The sequence below is a fragment of the Alligator mississippiensis genome, chromosome 9, assembly GCF_030867095.1.
Source record: "Alligator mississippiensis isolate rAllMis1 chromosome 9, rAllMis1, whole genome shotgun sequence".
In the NCBI taxonomy this organism is placed as follows: Eukaryota; Metazoa; Chordata; order Crocodylia; family Alligatoridae; genus Alligator; species Alligator mississippiensis.
In genome coordinates, this window is record NC_081832.1 from 25,023,879 (window position 1) to 25,046,817 (window position 22,939).

Below are 22,939 nucleotides of genomic sequence, written 5' to 3' on the forward strand. Positions count from 1 at the left end.
AAACAATTTGCAGTCCTCTAGCATCCCAGGATGCACTGTTCCCAGCCTTCCCTTCCCCAGAGTAGAGCGGGAACAGAGCCCAGGTGTCCTGGCTCCTAACCATGCCCCTGGCTCAACAGCCGTCTAGTTGCAACTCAGAGCTGTGCAAGCAAGAAGCAGTATTAACCCTTAATGTGCAACTGCTCATATCACATTTTAATTTTAACACCACTTATATTTATAAAGGCCTAGTTGTGACTGCTCAGTCATCTTTTTTACCTGATGGACTGTGTGTGAATTGCACATGCTGTGCAGAAGCTACAGTACAACAGCTGCAATATTAAAGTGAACTGTATGATACAGTTCAAATTCTATTGGACTGCCTTGCAAAGCAGAGCACGCTTCCCTCAGAAGCAAAGGAAGCAACTTCCAGCCACCAACAAGCATCCTTTGAATCTCATGGCCCCATCCCACTCCTGCCCAGCCACTGGACCAGACTGATGGCTTCTTTCACGTAGGATGGCAAGAGAGACCTCTGGGAACAATTAGAGCATGTGAATGTTTATAGGCCTCTGTTTTGGCCTTCCCTCCAACAGTATCTGCAGCTGTGACACATGGTATGGTTTGCCTGACTCTACAAAGACTAGAGAGGGGACATCAGAATTCCTTACCCAGAGTCTGCCCGGCGAGTACTCTCCCATTCTCCCCCAGGACAGCAGCCCTTGCATGCCTTTCATTTGAGTACTGAACAAATGCGTAGCCTTTGTGAACAGAGCAGCCAACCACTCTGCCGTACTTGGAGAAAATGGTCTCCACGTCTGACTTCTTGACCACCGCTGTGTTGAGATTGCCAATGAAGACTCTGGAGTTGATGGATTTGGGGTCGTTCTTGTTTGTGATGTTACTTGTCTGTACCTTCAATGACATCTTGAACACCTGAATAACCAAATCAGGACAGTCAGGAAGGGTGACACATGCCAAAGAAAATAGGCTGAACATGATAAAATAGGTAGAGAGAGAAAGCTTCTTGGGAATTTTCGGTTACAGGAAAATGACCCCTTAACTAACTGCAAACAAATTAATAACACTGTTGCTTACATGCAAGGACTACAGGTGTCCTCTGGGCTACAGACTAGAACAATAGCTGCACCCCAGCATTGAGTTTAGGACAGTTTCGTGTCACTGCTCACTCACCTGACCCCCACCCACATAAGTTTTGATTACTCAAGTTTCCTGCAGTTGAAGTGGATTTCCATACAACTCAGACAGCCCTGAAACATTCAATAGAATCTCCTGCCTTCTCTGCACTCCATATTTTGTTGAACTCCTGTAGGACTTTGCTATTCAGCCATATGCATTTGTCTGTCATTTTGATAGTACATGAACAGTCATAGATGTACCACGAGCTATTTTCAATATGCAGTGCAGTGCTAGCCTTGGAATACCACTGAACATGTGCAACCTACCTTTCCCACTCACTCTCATGGTTCATACATTATTCACCCCCTCAAACTAAATAGATTGGTACTTTGTATTAGAGAACCACACAGCCAGGTAGCTAGGCTATACCTTTCATTTCCTTTTCAACCACACAGTATTGGCATAGCCAGGATCAGCTCAGTGCCCAGTCAGTGTCCCTAAAATGCCAGGTTTTTGCTAAGTTTTCGTCCTATGTACTATGGTCTCCTGACTTCCCAAGGGTGAAGCCTGTGCCAGGCTAGTGCAGGGGATGCAGTAAACAATCTTACACCTGCTGTTGGTTATATTTCTGCAAGCTTTACACAAGCCTGAAGAATTCTGTGTGCGTCTAGAAAGGCACTGATGGCTTGATCCTGGGAGTGCCGAACTCCAACAGCTCGCATCGAAGTTGAAGGGCGTTATCGTGGCTAAACATTTCTCAGGATCAGGGAGTAAAAGTCAGCTGTCCAGGCCAGTGCCAGAAATATTTCAATTTGCTTCAAAGTGAGATTGCTTTGAGTGAAAGATCCCACAATCCTCTGTTCTGAGCCTCATGGTCTGTACCAGTTATCTAAACTTCCAGCTCTAATCTGGACATTTTAGATAAAATGTATCCATCTTCTCACTCTCTTTTTCCTGTAACAACTGTGCAGAATCATCAGGGGGTTCTCATGGCTTCTGGTAACCAAAGGAATGGGGGTCTGTGATGTTGTGAATACCTCAAGTGTATGTGTCCAGATTTATTTTCTGTTTTAGAGTGTTTTGCATTTCTGATAGTTTGGAAATTATTTTAATTCTTATTTTTAATTTACAACAATTGAGGATAACAGTGGCAGAGAAGACGATATTTTCCTGTTCTTTAAATTTTGATTTCAAGTTACCTTAGAGAAAAATCAACTTCAGTTTTTCCACAACATGCAATGAATCTCCAGGGATAAAGCACACAATGTTCTCCAGTGGCTGTCATGGAGTGGAGGTTGGAATGCCCTTATGTTGTTACCACAGCCACTTATTTAGGTCCCCACATGTACATTTTGCAGCCTGATTCAGGTTTTCATTTCACATGGCCTTATTTATTTGTGTTATGAGCCCCCTGCCTAGCCCGATGCCTTGTGTACTGACTAGAATGAAGTGCTCCATGCTTGTTGAAATCTTGTAGCTTGAAAGACTCCCTGCCCTGTCTTCAACAGAATGCCTGAGACTCCCTAACAGAGCTGGACTAGCTCACCAGTGCTAGTCATGAGACATGAGCCCTAGGGCTCTTTGAAGCTTCAGTCCTTGATTTGACTCGGTGGAGATTTGGCCTAATTTGGTGGTCAAATCTCTGAATCTGAATTGAATCAGAGGACCCTTTAATCTCTCCAAAATGAATCAGAACCCTCCAAATTGATTTGGAAAGATTCAGTGATTCTGACATAGACACAGCTTTAAATGTTTTTTCTACATACCCCTAGGTAGCAGGTGGCTCGTGAACGCTGCAATGCTAGGGCGCATGGAGTGTCCCACAAGAGTGTGGGGGGTTCCCCAGCGTGCTCAGCAGCAGACCCGGAAGTGGACCAGATGCACTTCCAGTCCACTTCCGGGTCTGCCGGAGAGCACGCAGGGGGCCCACCCCACACCCTCCCTGGCTCAGTGACTGGTGCCTCCCGGGTTTGGGGTGGCACCAGGGGTCCCCCTGGAGCTGATTGCCAAGCCACAGGGGTGCAGGTGGGGGCCCCCAGTGTGCTCGCTGGTGGACCCGGAAGTGGATCGGAAGTACTTCTGGTCCACTTCTGGGTTCACTGCTGAGCCTGTGTGGCCCTCCCCCCCGCAACCCCATCTCCTGTGGGATGCTCCATCCGCCCCAGCGTTGCAGCATTCATGAGCCGTGCTGGTACCTCAAGGTATATAGAAAAAACATTTAAAGCTGTGTCTGTGTCTGAATCGCTGATTCTCCAAATCAGCATTGAGTCTTCAGATTCGGATTTGGCCAAATTGAATCAGGGACAGTGATCCAAGTCAACAAATTGAATTTCTGTCCCCAAGTTAGGCTGAATCCAAATCGAATAGGGCCTGCTTTGCACACCCCTAATGACCACGCATGCTGAAATCTTGTCAGATACCCTTAATCAACGCAGCTAGTAGAAGGCCTGCCATAAAGTCTTGAATCCAATCTGGTCTCACATAAAATTCAGTCTAGATTGTACACGATATTTAAGTGTCTCCAGAACCATAATTAGGGCTTGACTAATCTTTTGTAGACAAGGGCTACAATGAGCACAGCTCCTCCTATATTGAATGTTGCAGCCTGCTCTCCAGGGTTTTCCCAGCCTGGTCTATAGGGTAACATGAAAGGATGGGGACAGAGCCAATGGCTCTCATGTGAAGGGTGTGCACACACTTCTCCTATAAAAAGACTAGGATTGTGAGAACCCTGTGAATGAGGCTGGCAACAGAGAGGAGATTCAGACCTGCCCAAGGGTCATAGTATGACCATTAGTAATCAGATCCTACTTAGAACTCAGTGAATTTAATGTCCATTGATGAGCTTAATTGCTTACCATAGTACAGCTCTTTGTTTAGCTATGAGTCTCAGGAACATAAAACTGTCTTGGACCTGAGTTCCAGTCATGTGACATGTTAGAAATACCTTGGATTCCTGTTGTCCATATATTAGTTAGGGTAGTCCACACATTACCATTATACCAAATGATGGTTTATTCACGGCTTGCTCATGCTGCTGTAAGGTGGTCACATATCAAAATGATGATCACAATATAAATACTGTATTCATTTCATACAGCATACCCTGGAATATAATACAAACTTTTTTTTTTGAAAGGCAAAATGAAAAAAAAAGATTTTTCCAGAGGTATGGCTGCATAAAAAAGGGACAGAGCCTAATCTTCAGATGCCTTAATTAACTTTTCTACTTAACTAAAGCTAACCCCCCTGCTGTTTTTTAACATTAGTTTCCATGAGTGGATATATGATTTTCAAAAGAGCTAAAGTGTTTCTAGAGCTGTGAAATAGGAGACTAGAGACCAGGAGCAGCTAGCAGACAGCAAAATTGCCCTTAGAAAGGTTAGCTTGAGTAGTGGACTATCAAGACCATTAAAAGAAAAGAAAATAGTTAACACCTGGGGAGTGAAGAACAATGAGACATTAAATTGACTCCCTTAGCTGCTTGAATAGTAATATCAAATCTCCTGCACCATGAACGACTGGTGCCTCCCATGACTGGGGGGCACCATGGCATTAGCCATGAGGTCATTGTGGGTCCCCTGGCACAGCTTTATGAGCACTCGTGGTGCTCTGGCGAGGTGCCAGAGGACTGGAAGGGGGCCAATGTGGTCCCTATTTTCAAAAAAGGGAGGAGGGAGGACCCAGGAAACTATAGGCCTGTTAGTCTTACCTTGGTCCTGGGGAAGCTCTTTGAGAAAATTATCCAGGAGCACATCTGCAAGGGACCAGCAGGGGAATGTATGCTTAGGGGCAACCAACATGGGTTCATCAGAGTCAGGTCCTGTCAGACCAATCTGGTGGCCTTCTATGATCAGGTCACTAAATTTTTGGACACAGGCATCACGGTGGATGTAGTCTTTCTGGACTTTAGAAAAGCCTTCAACACCGTCTCTCACCCTATTCTCATTAAAAAATTAGGCAACTGTGGTGTCGATCCCTACACGGTTAGATGGGTCGCCAATTGGCTGGAGGGCTGTACCCAGAGAGTGGTGGCGGATGGGTCTTTTTCAACCTGGAAGGATGTGGGCAGTGGGGTTCTGCAGGGCTCAGTCTTTGGGCCTGCACTGTTCAACATCTTCCTCAGCAACTTCAATGAGGGGGTGAATAGCACCTTGTTCAAATTCGCAGATGACACTAAGATGTGGGGGGAGGTGGGCACACTAGAGGGGAGGGACAAGTTGCAATCAGATCTGGACAGGTTACAGAGGTGGGTGGATGAGAACAGGATAGGTTTCAACACTGACAAATGCAACGTACTGCACCTGAGGAGGAAGAACCAGCAGCATACCCACAGGCTGGGGAACTCCCTTCTTGTCAGTGCAGAGGCAGAAAAGGATCTTGGAGTCATTATTGACTCAAAGATGAACATGGGCCGCCAATGTGGGGATGCAGTCAGAAAGGCTAACCGCATCTTGACATGCATCCACAGATGCATCACGAGCAGGTCCAAGGAGGTGATCCTCCCCTTCTATGTGACCTTGGTCAGGCCCCAGTTGGAGTACTGCGTCCAGTTCTGGGTGCCACACTTCAGGAGGGATGTGGACAACATTGAGAGGGTCCAGAGGAGGGCCACTCACATGATCAGGGGCAGCAGGGCAGGTCCTATGAGGATAGGCTATGGGATCTGAACCTGTTCAGCCTCCACAAGAGGAGGCTGAGGGGATCTGGTGGCCATCTATAAACTGGCCAAGGGAGACCAGCAGGCAATGGGAGAGTCCCTGTTCCCCTGAGCACTACTGGGAATAACAAGGAACAATGGCCATAAGCTGACTGAGAGTAGATTCAGGCTAGATATCAGGAGGCACTACTTCACAGTCAGGGCGGCTAGGATCTGGAACCAACTTCCAAGGGAAGTGGTGCTGGCTCCTACCTTGGGGGTCTTTAAAAGGAGGCTAGATAGACACCTCGCTGGGGTCATCTGACCCCAGCATTCTTTCCTGCCTGTGGCAGGGGGTCAGACTTGATGATCTGCTCAGGTCCCTTCCGACCCTACCAACTATGAAACTATGAAAATACCTATTTACATTCTCACTGACATCCTGACACACTTTTAGCTTCTCTCATTCCTTGGAGTCTCAGACCAGCAGAGACTCCCTCTATCTGAAGAAGAGTGACTGTGCCCAAAAGTTTGCTAAGAACTTTTTTCCAACTACTCAGCTGGTCTAATAAAAGATATCACATCCATGAATGACTGGTACCTCCTGAGACTGGGGGGGGGGGCACCATGGCGGTGAATGGCAAGCGGCGACTGCTTGCAGATGCCAGCAGTGGTGTTAGCGGTGGAGGACGAGGGGGTGTTGAGTGGCAAGCTGGGGACTGCTTACTGACGCTGGCAGCAGTGTTGGCGGTGGGGGGGAGGGTGGCAAGTAGTTACCGCTCGCAGAAGCCAGCAGCGGCCAATCCAGCTGGGGGGAAGAGGCATTTACCTGGCTAAAATAGGAATCATAACATAGTTTGCTGAATTTGCCGAGGATATTAGCAAATAGTACTGAAGTTTCTCTGAGTTTGTAACAAAAACAGATGTTTGCCTTGGGTTGGGAGGAACTGTCACACGTTTTTTTTCCAAAGATGGATTCTAAGCTTTCTGTAGGCTGGAATAAAAGCCCTTCTCATACATCCAGATAGCCAACTGTCCTCACATGCAGGCCAGGTGCAGAAGCTACAACTGTCTGTGATACTTCTTTATATTTTGGGTGGCCATTTCATTGATTCATCTGTGGCTTTCACAGCACGTCTGCATTGGGTGCAATGTTCTCATAATAATCTCTGTCCAGACTATGAGTTATGGCTGAGTTTCAACATCTGATATGATTTCATTCTGTCTTGTCATCCTTATTCCCATGACAATTTGAAATAGAGGACAGGAAGGAGCTGAGCCATTTCTCACTCCATGAGCTCTTGTTTTCATTAGGCTCTGACCTGATTGATTGCAAACCCCTTCTGGTCACTAGTAAAAAGCCTGGGTGAATTTGTCGTCTCCACTCAGTTCCCTGTGAATTATAGTTTGCACCACAAAACATCAGCTTGTTTCTTGTGTATCCAGACAAGTAGCAATCTCAGCTACATAAAGTCAGATGGAATAAAAACAATATACAACATTGCTTTGCTGGATAATGGCTTTGGTTCCCCAAGGGCGAAATTCACTGCTGTAAAAGACATAGGCACTATGTAAGCCCCAAAAATGTGGTGGTTTAGGGGGCTAAATTGCTCAAAGGCCTCATACAGACCATCTGCTCTGGGCTGACTTTCATCACAAAGAAGTACTCGGGGTTGTACTAGCAAAGAGCACTTCCCTTCCTTTGTGCTACCTGTCTGAAATTGCAAGCAGGGATTGAAAGAAAGTGGCTGTCACACTGTGCAGCTGTTCACTTCCCACCCAGAATGATTTCATAACCTAAGCCCATTTCCCAAGGGACAGGTGTTAACATCAATTATCACAACTTGATCTATATTGCCTGTCTCGGTCAGCAGAAAACTCAGGGGCTTAATGGTGGTAATCCTCTCCTGATCCTGGCAAGTCAGGGCTCAAGTACTTTGGTAGGATGGAGTGTGGGAAGTTACATACCAGCAGCCTGGGCTGTACTTGCCCTATACTTTGGGTGTTAGTCCTCAAATAGGTCAACTTTGCACCTGGCAAAGTTTTGCCAATGCTATGTTCACTTAGAAAAAAATGCTTAAAAAAGCAATGGTGCCAAGTTCCAACAAGCACAGATAACAGAAACCTTCTGCACGCTTTCATTGTCACTCAGGACCATGCTCCATCCATTGGCAGGGTGCAATTAGTTCTGCCTGTGGTGGAAGGGACTCTGCCTTTTCCAGGACTGACTAACTGCCGATATACTGTGCTTATCACGATTCTCTGGCACTCAGGGTTTAGGTGAGCTGCTCTTGAGGGGAATTTCTTTCAGTATTAAAATCCATTTTATTCATAAAGTGAAGCTTTAAAAATAATATAGAAAAGCTTTTATCAGCTGGTACTTCATTAAAGCTTTAAGGCTACATTTTTAAAGTAGTCTCGATCCAGTTCCTGCATTTATGCTCATTTTCAATGTATGGCAAAGACCTTTTAAAAATGTTTTTCTAGCTCTAAGTAAATAAAAATAATTGACACCACATATCTGCAGCCAAGGGCTGTTTTCCAGATGCAAATGAGGGCACATGAGTGGCAAACTCCTTGTTGTGCAGACAATCCTGTCTTTGCTCTGTGTACATTTTCAGTTCTGGAACTGAATGCAGTCTCCTAAATGCCCAGTGCTGCAGCCAGCCGAACTTCTTATGAACAGCAGGTGTCACTGTTACCCTGGGAACACACAGATTTCAGCCCCTGGGTGACTTGGCTTTTAAGCAACTCCAATCCATTTTCCATAACCCCAAGTCATAATGCTCTGCTTACCTTGCCCATGGTATTCCAGACAGCAGTTGAGAAAAGGATTCATTTTTCAAAACAAGGGGAGGATGCTGGACTAATAGCTCTGCAAAATTAAATCTCTAGCCTAGCTCTCTGTCAACCTTGCTATCTGACATCATGTCTGCTGCTGGGGTAGCTGTGCCCATTACAAAAATGTTAGCAATTCAGTGAGATAATCCTGCCTCTCCCTCTCTCCAGAAGCAAGTGGGAACCATGCAAATATGCTACTTACAAGTTGCAACTGTAGCACATGAAGCTTGTGTCAGGAAAACCAGTTCAGGGAAGTGGAATATGAAGCCTGCTTCTCAGCTCCATCTGGGGCAAGGTGCACAGAAAATGGATGCCTGGCTGCATATACCACCTGGATGAACTTCCAGACACATAGCACTTTTCCTTTCTTCCTCTCCAGGGTAAGCAAAATGACTGTAAGAAGCAGTAAGATTATGATCGCCTGAAGGGGGAGTGTCTCATGCGGAGTGCTGCAAAAGCGGGATGTTTGTCTCGGTGAAGGCACCATAGTATGGACGGAAGAAGCCTGCCTGGGGGGACCCATTCTGGGAGGAAAAAAAGGCACAGGGGGCCATTGTGGAAGCCTCCAGAAGAAATCCCTGTGGGGGATTGGCTAGGGGGGTCCTTCATAACAAGGTTCCCCTCCCCCCCAAGAGAGAGAAATGTCTCACCCCGCCACCTGAAGGCTGGAGGGAGCCTGGCTGCGGTGGTGCTCTTCTGGAACCTGCAGAGCCACAGAGAGAGTTGCTGCAGGCTCGGGGAGATGTCTGAGCCAAGAGTCCTTCTTGGGATGAGGAGGAGAGCTGTGCTGCGCCCTAACAGAAAAGGAGCCCACAAGCCCTGCACAGGAGGAGTGTGCACAGAGCAGGAGGGAGATGGACCCGGTCTGCCTGTGTGAGGGGTTGAAGGAGGTGGAACACAGGCTGCAGGGAGCCAGAGTGGCCACCTGGTCGGTGGTGGGGAAAGGCGGGGTTAAGGGGACGCTAGACCCTACTTACCTGGGAGGAGGCGTCCTGTAGAAAGCCAGGACAAGGAGGTGACAAAGCCCTCTCTCAAGTGCCTGGCAGGGTATGTGTACTGGCCAGGTTGACTGCCCAAGCCAGCAGCTGAGACCCTGTGGCCTGCTGTGTCAGGGGAGCAGATCAGTGGAGAGAAGTGTACTGCAGAGACGCCAGGAGGGAGCGACGGCCGGCACCATGTGATGCCTGATGCAATCACAGAAGGACCTAAGGCAAAGAGGACCTGCCCATGCTCAGTGAGAGGGGCAAAGATGTGGCTATCCCTCTTCAGGCATTGCCTCAGGTTGTTAAATGTGCAGAGAGCCATCATTCATCCTTGTGTATAAAACTTATTGATTGGATGCATACATAAGTAGGGGCAAGCCTATAAGTCTGTAACTCAATTGGTTCAGTATTGGTGCCTTAATATCTATCTGTGATTAGTATTCTCCTTTTAGGTTATGGGTACTCAAAGGAAAGGTTATATGTTGTGACTGTCATTACTGGGGTTGTGGGTGTGTATTGTATGTTCTCTTCAATAGCCTTTATGAGTTAAACCTGTTTGATTATTTGTAATTGATATTGTATATAATTAAATCCTGTATATAGTTAACCCCATTTGCAAGGCTCATCCTCTGTACAGGGAGACCCTTTTCTTGAGGAACCTGCTGCAGCCAGTAGAAGGGTTGGGCAAGGTCACTGGCTACCGGGCACCCTAGGATCCCACTATTCGGTGGTGGCCACAGGCAGCACTGTGCACCTGGGTTACACGATAGACACACAATGGCTTTAACAATCACATCTCAGCTAAAATGCAGTGCCTTTCTAACAGTGTACAACAACCCTACTCTATCACTGATGGTAGCTCTTCTGTTAAACATTCCTAACACAGTGTCACAGCACTAATAAACCTCCTCCTGCTGGATATTCAGCAAGCTGTTGTTCTGGCTCCAGAGGCTGGGCCTGTGTCCAGGGTTTCTGCAGAGCTGAGGGCCTGCCCTGATTCTGAGTCTCTAGACACACACCCAAGCTATAGATTCTTTCTCTAGCATCTTCTTCTGAGGATTGGCACCCATGGTCCAACTGCCTAGGCCAGTGATTATCAACTTTTTTAGACCGCAGGCTGAAATGACACAGTTTGGGTCAGCAGCAGGCGGGCAGGAGCCAGGGCCCAGCCTCTGCCATGGATTTGTCCCATGGGGGCCTGGGGAAAGTGACTGTTGCCACCACCTCTTCCTACAGTGGTGACCACAGCTGAAGCTCCAAGTCCATGGGCCATAGGCTGCTGGCCCCTGGCCTATGCCATTTGAGTACTGCCCCTAGTCTCCCTCATTGTCTGATCCTTTCCCAGAGCTTCAGCCTGGTGGGAGAGATGATCCCAGATAGGAGAATGGTGGCCTTTATCTCTAATAGAATATCAAGCATCCTTCATCCTTGCCACCAGTGGAGGAGATAGAAGCAGATACAAGCATCTGCGTAATGAGGTACTGCAAGGATCAGTTCTAGCACCAACCAATTTTAACATCTATGTATCTGACATCCTACCCACCACAGCTAAAAAGTATGCCTATGCAGATGACGTGGCCCTGTCCACCTTTGTTGTGTCCATCCTAAAAATAGAATCTGCCTTGTCTCAGGATATGAATATAGTAGCTTCTGACCTGCATCAGTGGAGACTCAAGCTCAGTCAAACAAAAACCACTGCATCTGTTCCACCTCTGTAACGCTATGGCACATAAGAGGATCAAGATTGACCTGAATGGTAATGAACTTCCCTTCACAGATAACCCAGTGTACCTGGGAGTAACTCTGGATCTACATCTACTGAAAACATCTAAGAAAGTCAACTCTCTCATTAGTGCTACAAGATGATTGGCAGGAACAACCTGAGGAGCGAATTTCACCATTCTAAGGACATCAACATTTACACTAGTATACAGACCTGCTGAATATTGCTGTCAAGTATGGGAGTGCAGTAGCCACACCAGCAAAGTTGATGTTGTTTTGAACTCAGCAATGAGAATAGAAATGAGGTGGGTAACATATACACCTGTCAATATGTTGCCAGTACTATCAGGGACACTACCTCCCCAACTAAGAAGACAGAAATCAACTCCTGGCCTTCCTCAGTGTGCCCAATAAAACCAGGAGCATGGGCTTCACAAGGTCTTAGAGTAACCAGTATCAGTACATAAGTGACTAAAGTTGAGAAAGGAATCAGACTCGTCAGCTGAGAAACTCATTCAGATGGGAGGTGCAGGTACTGTTGCAACACTGTGGAGGTGGGAGCAGTGCCCTGTGGGCATTTGAACAACACCGCAAAAAGTGGGATGAGACTGGTCTCATCTCATGTGCTTCATAAGCAACCCAACACCCTATCCACCCAGGTATGAGCTCCTCTGCAACTTATGGACTAAACTAAATAGGATTGGCTCTGGAGCTGGATGTTTCAATGTCACACACTATAATATTGGCTTAGAGGACAGTCCAATATGTGAATGTGGTGATACATCAATATGTGAATGTGGTGATGCATCACAGACTGCTGACCACATACTCATGTATTCAGTACACCCGTGTACCCAGGATGAGGACCCGGCAAGTGTCAGTGATAAAGCAGTTGTGTGGCTCTGCCACATTAATATTATGTAGAGGGGGAAGGAAAAGAAGTATATGAGAGAAGAAGAAGCTTGGTGGGCACTCTAATTTATCTCTCTGGAAACATGTGAGAGGCAAAACACATGGCATACTGGCTTTACAAAAGTTTGTAACACTATTAGTTTTTATATTAGCAAGTGCCTGTCTCCTCATCATTATGGAGTGTTTATTGGTCTTAGGTAAGAATCTTTAAGGTAGTCTGTAGTGATAGAAGTTGTAATTTGGAAAAGCTCCAATCAGAGGTGGGGAGTTGGGAGATGGTCCCTCATGTCACTGAGTCAGAGAGACTAAAGGACTGCAGAAGACTGTTTATTGCTTTACAATTAAAACTTCCTTTTATTTCTTCTCATTTGCTTATGCCTGAGTATACAGAACCCAGTGATCACTACAGAGTCCAGGTTCCTTCCTCTCCTCAAGCCTTCCTGCATATGGCTTTTCCTCTGCCACATAGCATCTCTCTTGCCAATTTGTTCCTCTCTGAAAAGGTCAGTAAGAGATGCATTCTTTAAAACTTCCAGCCACCAGGTGACCCCTTCATCAACCTCTTCAGGTTATGAAAGTCTCTCACCAGGAGATGTGTTGCTTAGTTACCCACCCACCTGGGAAGACCTGTTGTTCTGGAAGGTAGCCAAATCTTTCTCCAAAAAGTGCTTCCATACAAATAGAAGATCATCAAAGTTTAACAAACCTCCACCATTAGCCCCTAGTCAGTGCTTGGAATTTTGATCCAACATGGAAATAAACAGGCAAGAAAGAAGACAAGTCCAATACTCAAAATGGAGTTGGTAGTTTGACACAGACAAACATACATAGTCTCCAGGATCCAACTTAATTCATAATTGTATATAGACAAATTTCAGCCTGCCATTTTAATTTTGAAAGTACAAAGGACAGGGAGCTCTATTCTTTTCATAATTTAAAACCAGACTACACACAGCACTTGGGAATATGTAGTAGGGAACAAGTCTTCAAGGATGTGTGTGTGTGGAGGGGGAGGGGAGACATTCAATAGGCTAATAAATCTTTTCCATCTCCAACCTCTATGATTCTATTAACTTACCATTGAAACTGGAAATGATATTCCTTCTAAACTCAATTGCAAAGAAGTTAGACTTTGTCTGAGGACAGTATCATTACGTTTTTCTTTTCACTCCTACAGATTAAAATAGCCAGAGATATTTTTTAAAGTGGTTCTTGGCTGAGACATAATATCTGAAACCCCCTGGAAAAAAAATGGTGGGATTTTCACAGGAACCAAAGAGGGTCAGTCATCCACATCCTGGGGACCTGGGGACCAGACTTCCTTAAGTCCTTTGAAATCCCAGCCCCAAAGAATAACAACAATAAAAACTTACCACACTGACTCTTTCTGTGTTATATATTTGTACAGTGCTTAGCACAGTGGGGCCTGAGGTGGTACTGTAATACAAATAATAAATAATAAGTAGCTCCCAAAGTACTTTGTAAAGATAAGTACGATTATCATTGTTGCAGAGATGCAGACACTAAGGAACAGACACATGACAGCCAAACATTTTCAAGTGCTTTCTAAGTTTGGATGTCCAATGTGAGACATCTTGGGCATGTTTTACAGAAAGTGCTGAGCATCCATTTAGACCACTTTTGAAAATTTGGGCCTATTCATATTTCTGCTAATCTCAAAAGCAAGGACAAACCTGCCTGTAAGTTGATTAGGGAACAGAAATGTCTTCTAACAGACCCCAGTGGAGAAGAGCATGAGAAAGAAATCAGGAGACCAAGTCAATGGAGAACAAATGCTGATCTCCCCCAAAAGCTTCCTAAAGCACTTGTGAAAGAAACTTTCACAAGGGCTTTCTGAAGCTAATTTTTGATAGACAGGTATGCATGATAAAGCAAAACAAGAAGAAAGCCTGTCACTTATTAGGACCCATGCTGATAATGTCAGAAGATCCCAGAGCAGGGTGGGAGTACACTGGTAGCATGGTGCAAAGGAAGCTTACATGGCTGCTGCTCTGAGTATGCATGTCCTGATACTGAATAGCAACTCTCAGTCTCTGAGCTGCCAAAATCAGTTAAAAAATAAACTGACCTTGTTCCCACTAAAGCTAATAGCAGAACTCCTTGCTGACTTTAGTGAGTGCTGGCTTGGGCCAAATCTGAGCATACTACATCCGACAAACAAGAGTCCAGATTCTGACCTTGTTTAAACCAATAGCTCTGAACTAACTACATTGTCATCAGGGGAGCTATTCCAAATTCACACCACTGTTACTGAGATCAGAATCTCAGTGTTAGCACATCATGTTGCTATTGCAAATGCCACAACAGCTGTTTTGTCCAATAACCCTAGATCCTGGAGCCTGTGGGGTTTTAAATGCTTGGGATTAACATTCTTGGGAACTTTCCCATCTCATTTCTTACTTGCAGGCTTCTGATTTCCCTCAAACTAGCATACAAATGGTATAAGTCTACTGGACCCTCTAGTTACTTTTGATTTAACCCTGTATGTTAGAGGAGAATCAAGGTGTGGGCAAACAAATTATACTGAGTTAAAAGGCGGGGGGGCTCTATAGTGCCGGGTTACAGTTAGTGTGTCAGCTCTCATCCTACAGTAAGTGAAAGTTAAACTTCAATTAATTAATTCAGGAATACATTATTGAAATTTAGCTTTTCCTTATTGCAGAAGAGAGCAGACACATGACACAGTTAGTACAGATCACCTGATTTGTGGCAAATCTCCCCCACCCTTTTAACTTAGTAAATTTGTTTGTCTGTCCCCAGCTCCTAGGTCAGTTTACCAGAAAGCTATTACATTCATTTAGTTTTCAATTATTGGCTGACACCCTCACTGTAAATTGTACGTTGGGTTATTTTGCCAAAGGAAGTACTTGGCTATCAGCCATTCTCTAGGATCTCTGGAGAATTAAAAGGAAGATACTGGTATATTCTTAAATGATTTGAACCAGGCGATCGATCAACCTTTTGTCTCTGTCCCTGATGAAAAGTTATTGCTATAAGGGAAATGCCACTCACAGCAGCAAAGAGAGAAAGTATTTTCCTCACACGTGAGCAGTCCCAGGGATTGTTGATCAATAGGACTTCCTCAGCTATCAACTGGGGAGAATAATGGGTCGCTGGGAATAGTATATGAGGAACTGTGACCTTCACAGTGTCTCATGCATTGTAGCGTGACATGCTTAGGCACTCTCCAACATTGTATTAAAACAGCTATAGTGACAGTCTGAACTCCTTTTCTCCCTCTGTGGCAGTATTTTCAGGAAACTTTATTTGCCATAAAACCCTTCCTTATAGTTTGGCAGCTGCTCAGTGGCCTGGATGAACTGAAGGGGTGGTGAATGAACTTAATCTGATCCTTCTAGAACATGCATGCGTGAGTGCATGCTTGCATGTGTGTGTCACAGCATTTCCTCTGGCATTAATTAGAAACATAGGAGTTGCCAGACTAGATCAGATGATCCAATTAGTTTAGTATTTTGCCTATGACAGTGGATAACTCCAGATGCTTCAAAGGGAGGTGTGTGAATCCCTGTTCTACATGGTTGTTACAGTTAATTGATCCCAAGGGAAAGATTCTTCTTAAACCCCAATAATTAGAGGGGTTTTGTATTTATTATCCATGTACTTTTCTGACTACTTTTGAATCCTACTATTCTTTTGGTTTCAATGATAGCTGGTTGCAGTGAGTTCCATGATCTAACTGCACATTGTAAAGAGAAGTGTTTTCTTTTATCCACTTTCAATTGTTCCACTGAATGCTCTTTTGTCCTTGTGTTGCAAAGTAGGATGAACAGAAATGCCCCGCTGTACCTCCTCTAGGCAAGAAGGAAGCTCCCTCCAGACCTAACAGCCTGGCCAATGTGATTAAGATGCACCAGTTTCTGTAGGCCACAGCACAGAAGAGAGTGATGTAACTAGCATCATGTCTGGCTCACTTTGACTTCCCAGGCTGAATAACCAGGGATGATTTATAACTGGGTCAGTTGATGGATTAAGAGAAGCAGCCTTCAGCAGAAGTTCAAAACAGGACTGGAACTCAGACCACCAGAACACTCCACATCCCTCTTCTCTAGCCAGTTCATTATTAATTAATATTAACTTATATGCTATCCCCTCTTATCTATCACCTTCTTAGGATGAACAATGACATCTTTTCAATCTCTTACACATAAGCATTTATTGAGCCCCAATCATTTTTATTGTTCACCTTTGAATGTGCACCAATTCTGCGAGGATAGGGAAAGATGCTTCTGAGCACTTCATACCTAACGTGAATGGGAAGAGTGGAGAGCCCATTTCTATAAAGGGGTGTACCATCCTTCAGGAATGAGGGTGGTGGGACTCACCAAGGTTTTTATGAAACAGATCCTTTGGAGTTAATTTAAAAAAGCACAAATGCCCAACCTAGCCTCAGTGTGTCCATACACATTGTGCTCTGTACATACAAATAGCTAAGCACAATTAAAAACCCAAGCTGACCTGGTTGGCCTGGTGTTTGCTCCACTCCCTACCCCATTCCTCTTTGCATTGCAGCATCTCCTGATTCCAGCAGGTGAGTTGACATTTCTCCGGTCTTCCAGTTCTGCAGAGCAGTGAGGCCCTTAGCACCCAGATTGCTGGGAACCTGGGATCCCTGAGCACCCAGAGTGCTGGAAGCAGTGGTACAGGAGAGGGAACAGAGCAGCCTGGATGCTGGGAGACTGTGAGGGGTGGATAGCACTGCATTGTGGGTTGCTGGAGGACCAACTTGCCATACAGACGTAGGGTAGAACAAATTAATGCAAAATAATACCTGTTTTGTCCAGGTATGTTGTTGTCATTTTACCCCACCTGTATGTCAGCCTTAGGTCTTGGGTATGACTGTAAACTGCATCTTACTGGAGGGCCTGGTGGCAACATAGTGGGGCTAATCATGGCAAGGTAGCTCCTATGGAATACCACAATATTGCAATTCCTGAGTAAGGAGAGTATAGGTCATCTCAAAACCCTAGCCCCCACTGCCTTGTGGGTACTCCTTGGTTGGAGTAAGGCTAGGGGACATTACCCTGACAGAAACATGCCCTCACTGAGGCATTAGGCAGTCAGCAGCAGCTATAATCTGTTGCCCTCTTGGCAGAAGCTACAGCCTTTGAGGCGCTGCACATCTGGACTCAGTCTGGCATTTGGATTCTGTCTCAATAGTCTAAAGTGGGGATGGTAGGTTTAGGAAGCCTCCACTCCTCCATACTCCTGCATAGGCGTATGTGTCAAAGGCAGGGCCATCCCGGGGGGTGTGGGGTGTGAATCAAGGCGACTGCCCCAGACCCCACGCTTTGGGGGGGTCCCGCAGAGCTGGGTTGGAGCAGTGGCTCTGTGTCCAGCTGCTCACTACCCCCGCGCCCCCCCCGCTTCTTCAGGGCTGGGATCAGGGTGAGGCCGGGCCCCACATGGGCTGATTTGCCCTGGGCTCTGCACCCCGCTCAGGTCGCCTCTGGTCAGAAGTCTTGGGCTGATGGTCACACGACTCCACAAGGAACCTGAGGCAGCTACCAAGATGTCCAAGCAGCCCTATTCAGAGAAGACCTGGTTGCCTCTCTTGAGGAAGACCCTAGAAAAGGTGGGCCAAGAAAGTCATGCCCCAACCGAATCTATCCTGGCCAAATGAATAGGCATTTCAAAGGCATTTCGAAACATTTCAACATTGTGTCTGTCCGCACTCTCTTAGGCCTTATTTGCTTTGTACAAAAGGTACGGCAAGATCAGTGCCATTAGCCACCTCACATCAGCGAGGTGCATGCCAGGGCTGGCTGTGGGTTTTGCATGTAGGTAGGAATCTCATTGCGTTGTGCAGCCACTGGGTAGAATGGGCAGAAAATGACTAGCTCATTTGGTGACTGTTATTTGTACATGCTTCTGTCCTTATTCTCATACGTCAAAGTAACCCTCATGGGGCCTTTAGAATCAACTGTTTAACATGTGGTTAGTGCTGGATCCTGGTTAATTATCACTTCCATCCTGCTCAGATAATGCCTCTTCAGATTTCCTGGTCAAGGCTCATTTCTCTTAGGGAGCCTGGGATCCATGACCAGAGCCTCACTGCCAACCTGAAACTGAATAGCATGAAATAAAATAAAATCTTGCCTATAACCCCCAGCCCTGTCTCTGGAAAATGTGTAATGCCAGTATCTCAAGTGTCGGTTTAGGAAACTTGAGGTAACTATTAGTCTAAGTGCTTTCTAAATTCAAATGAGCCCAAAACATGATATTTACAAATGTATGAATCTCTGACCAGCTGTTTGCATGGTAAACACTAATAACATCAGCAAGCTGAGCTCTTCAAGATAGTGTGGGAGGAATGTGGGCTAAGCTGCCTCAGTACAAAGAATATCTGGCAAAAAGAGTACTATACTAATTATAGCAGGCCTACAGAAATAGTGCACCACAACTCCAGCCAGGGTAAACCAGTACACTTCCATTGAAATGGAATGGGTGCAACTCCACTTCAACCGATGGGCCAGGGTCTTTACTGGTGCAAATCAATGCCGCTTCATTGAAGGTAACGAGTCAGAACTGCAGATGGTACAAGCTAGTGCAGCTCCCCTGAAGTCGATGAATCTGGCCCAAAGTGCGTGTGTGTTTCAAAACAGGAGTCTATTGGAGACAAGATATCTTATTTCAGGAATGCTGCTACTGGATGAAGCCATTGCTCTCTTCAGGGAGTTCATATCAACCCCCTTACTCTTTGTCGATTAAATTACCTTATAATACATAAGGTAGTGATAAATTACTACTTATTTTGCATGTGACAGAGACAGAGCTGTGAAACGCTGGCCAAATCCTCCAAGGGTAGCATTCTATTTATTTGTCATCTACAAGCCACTTTGGGTACTTACACATTCAGAGCTGTTCTTGGAAAAGTAGCTTTTGTGTGTGAATTATTACATAACTGCACAGACTGGAGGCAACAAAAAGATGGAGAGAGAGCGTACTTTCATCTTTTCCCCCAACCAGCTCAGTGGTACTTACCTAGGAAGTCCCTAGTCCTAAGGGCCCCTCACCCAGAGAAGTTTTAAACCTGAATCTCAGATTTCACAGCATGGCTCACCACAAGTCAGCCATTATCCAGGCTGCTGCTCTTTAATCTAACCCCCTGGGCAGCTGCGATAGGGAAGACAGTAATCCAGTCAGTGTGTGGCTCAGTAATGTGGCTCTTGCCCTAGAAAGGAAGGGGCTCTATTTTAGCTGGAGCTCTTGCTCCTAGCAGGCATCTATCTGTCTTGCAAAACAAGAGAATTCTTCTTCTTCCTAGTGGGTGCATCTACACATGCACTTAACTGTACAGTAGACTAATTTGCTGGGGTGTAAAGCGTCACACTCTACACATGCAATGCTACAATGCTACTAGACCTCAGCAAACTATTTTTTGCCACTGTAGGATAGTATTGTCAGGGACAGTACTAAATTGCAGCAGCAAAAATAACAGCACCTAAACACATGCGTAAATGCTGTCTTGACCTGGGCATAAACTGCCTGGGCTGATCGGGCATAAATTACACCTGGTCAGCAATGGCAGCAGGACCCCAGACCCCTGGCTGCTGCCTAGTCACACAGCTCTGTTCCTTGAGCACTCTTCTGCCCCATCCAGTCCCTCTGCCACCTGATGCCATGACCTGGAGCCCAGGCCTGACCCTCCCCAAGCCTGTTGCCAGCCTGGGGTTGCTCTGCCCTGGCTCAAACTGCTGCACTCTTGGGTACACATGTAGATGCTGTACCCAGGAGTTAACTTTGGTGCGAACTATGCCAGAATTTGTTGCATCACAAGCCACTAATGGCACATGTAGACACACCCAGTGAGGCAGAAAATCCTCTCTGCCCTACCCTCCATCCATTTTTTTCCCAATGACATATTAGTGGCTCAGGCTCAAAAGAAGCACTGGAAAAAGCAGTGAGTAAGGCCTGACCTGTGGGTTGGTGGTTTGTGTGCTGTGCTAGGAAGCAAATAAAAGATTCCCTTGTTCAAACCCCCTCTGGTGAGGGGAGCTCAGCGTCTCCAGAATCTCAGGTGAGTGCCTTAGCCACTGAGCTATGCAGCAGAAGAGGAACACAGCCCTTTCTACTCCTGAGGATAAGTCTAAGTCTAGTGGTCATGGACTCTGGATGACTCCAGGAATCAAAGTCTACTACATGTCCACCAGGGGCCTGTATATGGGCTATGGCTGCTACTGCACATCTTCAGTCAGTGTGACCACATAGTTGTCCAGGTGTGACCATGCAGGGATATGAGTCCAGGAACAGAAGATGCCTGGACATGTATAGGCCAAAAATGCTCTGTAGATGTCCAAAAATGGCCACTTAGATGACCAGGAAAGAGTAGCATGCCACTCCAGATAGATGGATCCCTGGAGTTTGCTCCCTCTTCCCTGTCTGAGTCTTTATCTATCCATCCCCTCTCTCAGCAGCCTGACTGTTGTAACTCTTAGTGTGAAACTGCCAACCATAACAAAGCTGTGATTCACAGAGAATTCAGCAAGCCCATGTATTCAGGACCCATTGATTGCTCTTTTCATTGATCTACTGCCCCTTATTTCCAAATCCTTTCATTCTATTGGCCTGATTTTCCTGTAGGGCTTCATCATACTATCTCCCCTCTAGTCCCCATCTAGCTTCTTTGACCTCATGGCACATCATTCCCTCTGCCAGCTCACTCTTCAGGCAGTTGCCATTTCACCTTCTGCTCAGCAACCCACAGCAACTCTCACCGGTCCAGATGTCTGGGTTGTCTCCATCACCACTGTAGCAGGGAATCTGAAGTCTCCATTTCAAGTTGGCTCCATAACTAGTTGTTCTAATCCTTAGCACTTCAACGTGCTTCACAGAACTCAGAGATTCTCACTCCCTTGCAGCTCTCACCCCACTTAACTTCTGGGCCTTTATAACTGTTTCTCCCTTACCTGCCTGTATTGCTCCTCCACTTTTCACTGCACTCTGCTGAGTTCAGTCTCTCAGCTGGTCACACCTTGCTCCCACATCATTAACCCATTCTCATGAATTTACATGATACTTTACATACACTGATTGTGACACAGGTTCCTCCTCCCCCGCCCCCCACAAAAAACTATGTTCTAACCCAGGGGTGGGCAATTATTTCAGGCAGAGGGCTGCTAACCCAGTTTTGGCAGGCTGTTGAGGGCTGCATGGGTAGCCCTGCCCCTTGACAGGTGCCCCACCCCCTGGTCACCATCTTGGGACCAATGTCCCAGGGCCAGCACTGGTGGGGCCCAAAGCTGGGCACAGGCTGGCAGGGGTCATAGTTTCATAGTAGTTTGGGGTCAGAAGGGACCTGAACAGATCATCTAGTCTGACCCCCCGCCACTGGCAGGAGCACACGCTGGGATCACATGACCCCAGACAGGTGTTCGTCCGACTTCTTTTTGAATTTACCCAAGGTAGAAGCAAGGACCACTTCCCTAGGAAGTTGGTTCCAGATCCTAGCCACCCTAACAGTGAAATAGTGCCTCCTAATCTCTAACCTGAACCTATTCTCCGGCAGCTTCTGGCCATTGTTCCTCATCACCCCAGGTGCTGCTGGGGGAAATAGGGCTCTTCCTATTTGCTGCTGATCTTCCCTAACGAGTTTGTAGGCAGCCACCAAATTCCCCCTCAGTCTCCGCTTGCTGAGGCTGAACAGGTTCAGGTCCCTCAGCCTCTCCTCGTAAGGCCTCCCCTGGTGCCCTCCAACCAAGCGGGTGGCCCTCCTCTGAACCCTCTCAAAGCAGGCCATATCCTTCTTAAAGTGCGGTGCCCAGAACTGGACACAGTACTCCAATTGTGGCCTGACCAATGCCGCATAGAGGGGGAGTATCACCTCTCTGGACTGGCTTGAAATGCATCTTTGGATGCATGACAAGGTGCGGTTGGCTTTGCTGGCTGCGGTCTGGCATTGGCAGCTCATGTTCATCTTGGAGTCAATAATGACTCCAAGATCTCTTTCCGCCTCTTTGCTCGCAAGGGGGGAGCTCCCCAGCTTGTAAGTATGCTGTGGATTCCTTCTCCCCAGGTGCAGCACCCTGCATTTATCTATGCTGAACCCCATCCTATTGCCATCCGCCCACTTCTGTAGTCTGTCTAAATCTAATTGCAGCCTCTCTCCCTTCGAGCATGCCTACCTCTCCCCACATCTTGGTGTCGTCAGCAAACTTGGAAGTGTTTTCCACCCCCTCGTCCAAGTCGCTGATGAAGATGTTGAACAGTGTAGGCCCCAGGACCGAGCCCTGGGGGACCCCACTATTCACATCCCGCCAGGTCAAGTACAACCCGTCCACCACCACTCTCTGGGTGCACCCCATCAGCCAATTTTTGACCCATACAGCTGTGTAGGCATCAATGCCACAGTCGCTCAATTTATTAATGAGAATGGGGTGAGAGACAGTGTTAAAGGCCTTCTTAAAGTCCAGAAAGACTATGTCCACGGTGATACCATCATCCAGGGATTTAGTTACCTGGTCATAAAAGGCCATCAGGTTGGTCTGGCAGGACCTGCCTTTGATGAACCTATGTTGATTTCCCCTGGGCATGATCTCCCCTGCTGGACCCTCACAGATGTGATCCTTGATAATTATTTCCAGGATTTTCCCCAAGACCTATGTGAGGCTTATGGGCCTATAGTGTCCTGGGTCCTCCTTTCTCCCTTTCTTATAAATGAGGATCTGTGGAGCCAGGCTGGGCT

The 22,939-nt window shown here is 46.4% G+C and overlaps 1 protein-coding gene across 2 annotated transcripts in view; it reads right to left on the reverse strand.

The window, feature by feature from the left end:
- Positions 1–22,939, reverse strand: part of RALY (RALY heterogeneous nuclear ribonucleoprotein) — a 423,518-nt gene that overhangs the window by 54,624 nt on the left and 345,955 nt on the right. For both annotated transcript variants that reach the window (XM_059733246.1, XM_014609492.3), the window contains exon 3: positions 651–915. In XM_059733246.1, coding sequence (XP_059589229.1) covers positions 651–906 — 256 coding nt within the window. In that variant the 5' untranslated portion in view covers positions 907–915. The remainder of the gene's footprint in view (positions 1–650; positions 916–22,939) is intronic.